Genomic DNA, 8709 nt, shown 5'->3' on the forward strand with positions numbered 1-8709 from the left:
GCCTCCACATGCCTTGTGTATACAGGGGCAAGCACCTCCCCATCCTGTATACAGGGAAGCAACGCCCCCATGCCTGGTATACAGGGGGAAAGCAGCCTCCACATGCCTGGTATACAGGGGAAGCAGCCCCCCATTGCCTGGTATACACGGGAAAGCAGCCTCCACATCCTTTGTATACGTGGGTGGTGTCCCATTTCAGTGTTTAGATCGATGTTGCATTTGGATGAGCAGCGCTCAGCTCACCCTACACAGTGAGGAACCTTCTCATTCAAGCGGGGCTTTTTTCTCCAGTATAATGTTCTGGATTGCAGCACACTGGCTCCCATCGACTTCTTTCTATTGCTGCATTTTCCTGCAAGCATTTCCTTTTAAGATAGCACACAGGACTAAACCATCCCCCCCCCCCCCACACACAGAGGGCCAGCAGTACAGGACAGCCACCAGGCAAACAAAAGATCCCACAGCTAGTGGAGAAAGCAGACCCCTATTTCACATAACCACTGACGACGTAAAAGAAAAGATTTTGTGATTAGAGAAAAGCTGCAACACCAAACAGGTCTAGTCTAGCTCCTCCTCACCTTGTCTCTTACGAAGACCCGGTAGCAATGGACTGTGTTATCTATATAATTAGCACCCGATATGGGTGCCTCCCCTTAAGACACGCGACCCACTACACAAGAAAAGTTCTGTCGATCGTTGCGTCTAGCACACCAATCTAGCGCCAAGCCAGGGTTACTGCCACATGAAAGAGACAACAACCGACGTAATGCGAGCAGCTTAGGAACAATCCAATGACCTCACAGACGACCTTGGGAGGATTCGAGCGCCCAGTGAGACTGAGCCTATAAGCTCGTATTCCCAAGAAGTCCGCTAATGAGCCTCGTGATACGTTCCCCGTTCCCCCCAACAAATTTGAAGACGTGATCATTCATCTCGGAGGAACCTACCCGAGATGAGCTCTGCTGCACGTACTGCACCTGGACGAACAAACATGCTGACAGGGACCAAAGACCTCAAGGAACACTCCGCAACTATAGAGTTGCTATGATGTCGTGACAGAAGCCAGCCAATCACCAAGCCCCGTTTGAGGTATGCTCAGGGTAGAAGGGCGCCTCCAATCCGAACTCAATATCTGAAGCCCTATAATCTCATAAACCCAGACTGAATGTTAAATATACTATTAAGAATTGCATATCTCTCGGCCAACCGAATGAGTCCTTAAAAATGTAACTATATGCGAATCACTGCACGAAGGATAAGTGAGGAATTGCTGTAATCTATGTTAAGGGTTGATCTCGAGTTTCTTTCGACACACTTAACAATACCTGCAATATGAAGAGGTAAAGATGGAGTTCCTATAATCAAACACGGCCATTCATTTAGCGAAATTTGTGTAGCCCAAGAACAACAAGTACTCCACAATCCTCTAGCCACTATGGGTATACTATGAGCTTACGACAGGAATTAAGTGTCAGAGATCAATATACTAACAAATATATTGAGCCTTATGCACGCGTGTAAAACTTTATCATATTACAAACATCGAATGATTCCTGACCCTTCACAGACAGTCTAACCTCAATATATAATTTAATATCCCTGCCTAGCATATTCACAAAAGTAACACAACTGATGACACGGGTAAGAAACATAGCCAGAATTTGGCTGTGACAATTAGAGTCCCCCTCGGCTCATGCGTCCCGGTCTTTGATTTATCCCAACTTGGACAACGGCGAGAAGAAATTGCCAATGTTGTAAGCTACATGAGGAAAGAATCCAAACGGTCTGCCAACGAATGAAAAAATTGCACACCTTTTTGCCCCCCCTATATAGTCACACTGACTTTATTGTTGACCATAGTGTTTATGGTCCCAATTGAGCTCGCAATGGTTATGATCACAAAGCTCTAGCTCACATATTTATTCACCGGCAGTAGCTATCCTACCGTCGACCAAAAAACAATGCAGGGGTGAATGAGTGTAACCCTCGCTCTAGATACATGTGAAAGTAAACCAACCTGCCCATGCAACATCTAACTGGAGAATGAACAGACGAACACAAAAGTTAGAGCTATTTTTTTCTAGTACGCTTTACACTGTTCCCTCAGGTCTGAGCCAATATGCTCATATGGAACAAACTCACTAACAAGTGCACACACACGACAAGTACGCGATTTGCCGCAGACAGATGCTAGAGCGTGATTTGTACTGTACTGCCTAGTGTAAGCCTTCAGTTAGCGTGTGCAGTAGCCGCTAGTTGTTCTTTGCAGGACGCCTCGCTCTAACAACCCAAACACTGTGCGTACCAACTGCGCCACGACCGAACCACGGAGAGCAGCTGGTTACCTAGGGTCACACCTGTGCATGTGACTTGACACGGCCATAAAACTCTAGCACTTGTAAACCTGCATGTGGGCCCGTGGGCCTGCATTAACACAAGCCAGGCTTTGTCTCTGACAAAGCACTGTCACAGTTAACAACCTCATCATTTGTGAATGGTGGTGCCGATGTGCTGCCACGCTGCGAGGGTCCCTGGTAAGTATTTGCTTCAAACGAAGGTTTGTTATTAACAGATATGTACTAAAGATTACATTTTCTCTGGGCCCGAGGAGATTAAAAATTCAGAGTTTTGAAGTAGATGTGTCCTCTGTAATGTGCAACTTGTGGACCCACCCTTAAAAAGAAATAGATGGGAGAGGGCCAAACAGAAAGATAAGATAAATTTTAATTTTTGGTGTCCCTCCTACGGAGAGGAAAGCCTTGCGTTAAGGACTGCCGGGATGAGAAGCCGATGTTAGACGAGACCTGTCATGAAGGCTCCCATTACAATGTGAAATATCATCGGAGCATGCTTGGTGTAGGTCAGAAGTGCGCAAAATCCCCAGAAGTTGCAAACACCTCAACAACTCCTACTATGCCAAACAACTAAGACTAAAACGCCCTGAACACACAGTTTCAAAGTCGCTATGAGCACACACTAAAAATAAAATCAGAAGTTGATTCCTCTCCGCCATTAAGCAATACATATGTGATCAGCCTATGTGACCATACTTGTTCTCTCCAGGCTTACCGGGCTAATGGTGAGGCTTTTCCATGCCAAAAGAAATCCTAAACTGTATAGTGTGCTCATACTGGTTATGGATAGATAATGTCAATCAGATAAAGTCTGTAGTAGAGTGGCTTAGATAGTAGTCGTTGGAAAAGTAGGTTGCCCCCCCACACACAGAGGGCCAGCAGTACAGGACAGCCACCAGGCAAACAAAAGGATCCCGACAGCTAGTGGTGAGAAAGCAGACCCTATTCATTACATAACCACTGACGACGTAAAAGAAAAGGATTGTTGCTGATAGAGAAAAGTGCAACACCATACAGGTCTAGTCTAGCTCCTCCTCACCTTGTCTCTGTATGAAGACCCGGAGCAGTGGGTGGGCCGTAGACACCGCCTTACAGAAGTTGTCGTCGTTGTTGATTGGCAGCAGGTCTCCGTGGATGTCAGCGTAGCCAATCATGACCTCCATGTTGGAGATGCGGTGAACGTGCATGATGAGCTTATAGAAGTCCTCGAACTTCCCCGGTTTGAAACGGTCCACGGAGAACCTCCGGAACTCTGCTCCGTACTGCAGGGACAACACATAGGGATGACTTAGCAAGAGTTGCTATGGGTGACAGAGCACAGCACCAAGCCCCGTTTGAGACTCAGGTAGAAGGTCGGCTCAATCTAATCGATCTGGCCTATAAACTTATAGTAAGACATAAATTAACCTCGATGGAAGAGAGTCCTAAAAAGCTAAGCAATCACAGTCACAGGATTGAGGGATGTAACATGTAAGGGTGACATTTTTGGCACACTTAACATACTGCAAGTATGAAGAGAAGTGGTTTACAACGGATTCACATTGGAGAACAATCTCCCACCACCAAGGTTATATGACGTTCAGAATTGAATTGGCAGACAGACACAATATTGATTCAGGACGTCTAAACAACATGATGATTCTGACCTTCACAGACAGTCTAACCAATATTAAACTGTCTACACAATGTAACACAAGTGATGACACGGGTAAGAACATAGCCAGATTGTTACAATGTGACTGCTACGCCCAGGTCTTTGATTTATCCCACTGAAGCAGAGGGAAGTGGATGTTTAGGCTTGTCCCAAATGCACCCTTTCCCCTATATAGTCCACTACTGTTGACCAAGGTCCCAGGTCAAATGTAGTGCACTTGCACTATATAGGCAGTAGGGAACAGACTTCGACAAAAGAACAATGCAGGTGAATGAGTCAGCAGTAAACCGGCCTATCTGGATGAGATGACGCGAACACAGTTACATTTTGTTCTGACGTTTACACTGTCTTCTGTCTGAGCAATATTATATGGACAAACTGACTACGTGCACACACACACACACATTTGCTCAGACAGGATGCCTAGAGGCGTGATTGTCTGTACTGGCCTGTCATTGTGTGTGTGTGTATGTGTGACTGGACCACCACGGAGAGCAGCTGGGTTGACCTAGGGGTCACAGCTGTGGTCATGTGACTGACACGGCCAGTAGAAACTCTAGCACTGTATGCGTGGGCACTGGGCCTGCATAACACAAGCCAGGCTTTGTCTCTGACAATAGCACTGTCACATTACAACCTCAGTCATTTGTGAATGGTGGTGCGATGTGCTGCACTCTGCGATGGTCCGGTAATTATTTGCTCAGAGACGAAGGTCTGAATGGCAGTTTGTTCTAGAGGGAGGCCTGGGTTAGACTGCTGGGAGACCGTTGTTAGACTGGGCCTGTCATGAAGGCTGCCATTACAATGTGAAATATCATCGGAGCATGTTGGTGAGGCAGTGCAATGCCAGGTGTGCCATCCAACTCCTACTGATGCCAAACACAAATAAACATACACACAGGCAAAGTCGCATATGAGCACACACTAAAATAAATCAGCAATTGATCCTTCCATTAAGCAATAAGTGATGAGTTTGTGACAGACTGTTCTCTCTCAGCTTCTGGGCTAATGAGGTCTTGTGAGAAAAGAAACCTAACATGACTCAACGGTTATGAAAAATGTCAATCAGAAATCTAGAAGTGCTAGATATGTTAGTCGTTGAAAAGTAGGTTGTCACTGTATCCCCCCCCCCCCCATTTATGTAGGTTACTGTGTCATCCATGTGACTGAGCTGTTAGAACAGCCTGTGTATTAACCTGAACAGGCCCTAAAGGGTATCAGCCAGCTACAAGTCTAGACAAGGCCATGAGCTAAATTTGATCAAAACCTGAAAGTAATACATCACACTACAAGAACCCCCCCCCCCCCCTAAGGAGAGAATGTCAACAGGTCCAGGCAGGTACAGACTGCACTGCTCAACCATTAGGCCAACACACTGACTGACATGGAGGCTAGACTAAGCTCGCCAACGTCTTCGGTCTTATCACGTTTCTCCCGTGTGAACTGCTCGGCTGACCTATGGGCAGTTTTGCATGGAGATGAAAATGCCAGTGGTTGAGAGATGAACCATGATGGGTGAGGGAGGGAGGGAAGAGGGTGAGGTAGATACTGCCGGGTGAGAAAAGACATGCTAACAGTATCATCTTACACCTCTGCAGATAACACCTGCTGCAGAGACAAACCAGCCCGCTGCAACACAGCTCGCCTTTGAGAAGCCCTGTTGTTGTAGTCTGGGGTTATCAGAAACAGAACAATTCCCCTGAGAACAGGTTCTCATCCTGGGTCAGTGAGAAGCAGGAACTAAAACCCTTTATGACATCGCCAGGAGACTGATAGCGACTCACTCCATCAGATAGTGGTGAGAGACGGTGCCTGGCTGATGTAACACTCCAACAGGCCTGAATAGAGTGGTGACGGTGAGTATGTATGTTGTGTCACTAGAGGACACTGGTTGACTCACTATCACTACTACAGACAGTTCTGTGATGACACGTTTAGTCCTGCCCAACCTAGCCCATCCCACTATGGCTCTTGATGACACATTTCTCCTAAAGTTTCCCCCTCAACCTGTCCGAGGTTGTGTTTTAAAACACACAACACCCAAAAACAAAACTTTAAACTGCTTGATCCTTAAGGGGTTCCCAGGCAGGAGAGAGCCCAGAAGGGGGGGGACTAACTCTCTCCTAGGGCTCCTGAAACAGATCCTCCTTTCACCTCAGACAGAGAGACAGCAGGTCATCAGCATTCCAGCCCTGGTATGAATTAGAGTGAGGCTGAGTACTCACTCAGCCCTCTGAGACAATGGAGGGGCTCTGCAGTGGGCATGGTGCCATGATGCACTTCACCAACGAGAGCCTTGAGCCTTCATCAAAACACAGCCAGCCACAAATTCCAATAATGCACAACAAAAATTATACAACCTGCCTAAGTGGACAGGCTGTGAAAGACAGCTGCAAATGCACTAGACTCCAGTTCCATCTTAAACCTTGCTTATACGAGAGGAGGATAGAGAGGAATGACGGAGGAACCTGAGCAACATATCATAGTAGTAGTAAAAGAACACACTATCAGTACAATATCTTGACATGTCAGGATGGAGGAAAGGCAAGACATGGGCCAGTAGTTTAGAGAACAGGTATCTGAACTTATCTATTCCACTCAAACAGTTTCAACAGCACCTTTTCATCTTATCACCAGTCTGTCTGTTGGTTGGTAGGTAGGTAGGCAGGCAGCTGGCACATACTCTAGACTTAGAGTGATGTTTACAGTGTGAGAGGAAGAGGTAGCTTCACACAGAGTCAGACCCCCCAGCAGGTCAAGAGATGCTTGTCCTAATAACTAAAACACTAAATGTCTCGGGTTTCTGGCATTGTTGCGGGAAGTAGTTTGGGGCTGGAGCTGCAGATGGCTATATCGGTCCACTAATATAAGACTATTAAAGCCCAGTACACTATCTTTGTGAATCTTCCCCCCCCCCCCCCCCCCCCCCGTTTCTGGCCCAAATCGATTGATGACTAGATTGTTGTTCTGCAACAATGAGAACAGATTTGTTAAAATAACTGAATTAAATAAAGTTAGGACTTGTATTGGAATGTTATTTGTTTGAGAAAGCACACCTATGATAAATATTGTAAAGTCGGTCGGTGTATTGCCGTGGTGCTATTGAAATCCACACGCTGTCAGTGTCAACTAGGTTACTTAGTAGCAACAACAACAAAAAAGTGTCGTTTCAGAAAGTATCCATGTCTTGACTCTACTTACTCTCTTGCAAATTAACAGGAGTCTTTCGTTCTAATAATTAACACGTTTAAAAAGGACTTTCCTCATTGCAAAACCAGTTTTTCTAGAAAATCGTGACAGTAGTGAAAAATCCTGCTGCCATGGCATAAGGATTTACATGATTAGTCTTCAGCAGGTTTTTCGCCAGAAGTTGCCTTGTGAAAACCACAGTTTACAACCAATTCTTTCATTTAGACAACTGGCTTAATTGTTGAGAGTGCAAATTTTTCCATAGCATGTGTCAGGTCAAATCTAGACAAGTAGTTGTATGGTCTGCAGTCTCCACCACCCCCGAGTCCCTTTTGCCACAAACCCCATTCCAGAGTATGTGAAGTAGTTTAGGCTGATTTAGCCTAATTTAAAAAAAAAAACCACGATGGTGTCTAAATGGGTGCCATCGATAGGGTAGTCTGCTTACCTTGCTTTTCACTTCAACCGCGATGCAGTCCAAGTATTGCAGGGAAGACTGGGATTTATTAAAACTCCGATTCATTTTTGGGGTTCGAATAAAAGTTGACGCGCTCGCCCACAGAAAAGGGGCTGTTTGGTTCTATGTCCAGTCGCCAAACCCCCTTAGTCCCGCGTCGTTTAGACAGCAAAGCTTATCTACAGTTTAACTTCAGTTATTTGACTACCTCGTTATTTGACTACCTTTTGTGCTGTGGTCCGCGACGCATTGGAGAAACTCTAGGGCGAAAATAAAAAAGAAGAGAACAAATCGGTGCCTTTGACTTGGGGGAGTGAGTTTTCAGATGACATCATCGAGCTCCTCCATGAATGTTTTCAGCGTTCAACCCTCCCAAACACCAGTCCTCCGAGACGCCAGGGACGCGAGGCCATCACAGTGTATAGATATCCATAGAAATACTGTCAATGAGAAAAAAACATCTCATTATTATTATGCAATAATGCCCGAGGAGGTGTGGCAAACGTTGGAAACCACTTTATAATAGCAATAAGGCACCTCAGGTGTTTGTGGTATATGACCAATATATCATGGCTATGGGCTGTTCTTAGCAGGATGCAATGTGGAGTGCACGGATACAGCCATTAGCAGTGGAATATTGGACATATACCGCAAAACCTTGAGGTGCCATATTGCTAATATAAACTGGTTACCAACGTAATTAGAACAGTAAAAAGTAATGGTTTGTCATAAATGACTTAAATGTAAATGTAAATGTCATACCCATGGTATATGGTCTGATATTCCATGGCTTTCAGCCAATTAGCATTCAGGGACGAGTTGCATCATCCCTAAGAACAGCTCTTAGCCTTCGTACAATGGCCATATACTCCCCAGGCCTTATTGCTTAAATATACCAGGGCTATGATGTAAAAATACTAGTTTACTGTTCTATTTATGTTGGTAATCAGTTTATAATAGCAATAAGGCGCATTGTGGGTTTGTGGTATATGGACAATATACCATGACTACGGGCTGTGTACAGGCACTTTCGCGTCGGGCCTAGTATTTGAAAC

At 45.4% G+C, this 8709-nt stretch overlaps 1 protein-coding gene across 1 annotated transcript in view; it reads right to left on the reverse strand.

Moving 5' to 3' along the window:
• The window catches only part of LOC111955219 (partitioning defective 6 homolog gamma-like), a 42843-nt gene extending 34802 nt beyond the window's left edge, over positions 1 to 8041 (reverse strand). The window contains exons 1-2 of the mRNA XM_023975371.2: positions 7646 to 8041; positions 3394 to 3616 (exon numbers count right to left, since the gene is read on the reverse strand). Coding sequence (XP_023831139.1) covers positions 3394 to 3616; positions 7646 to 7720 — 298 coding nt within the window. The 5' untranslated portion in view covers positions 7721 to 8041. The remainder of the gene's footprint in view (positions 1 to 3393; positions 3617 to 7645) is intronic.
• Positions 8042 to 8709: the final 668 nt, after the last annotated feature.

The sequence above is a fragment of the Salvelinus sp. IW2-2015 genome, linkage group LG30 (assembly GCF_002910315.2).
Source record: "Salvelinus sp. IW2-2015 linkage group LG30, ASM291031v2, whole genome shotgun sequence".
Taxonomy (NCBI): domain Eukaryota; kingdom Metazoa; phylum Chordata; class Actinopteri; order Salmoniformes; family Salmonidae; genus Salvelinus; species Salvelinus sp. IW2-2015.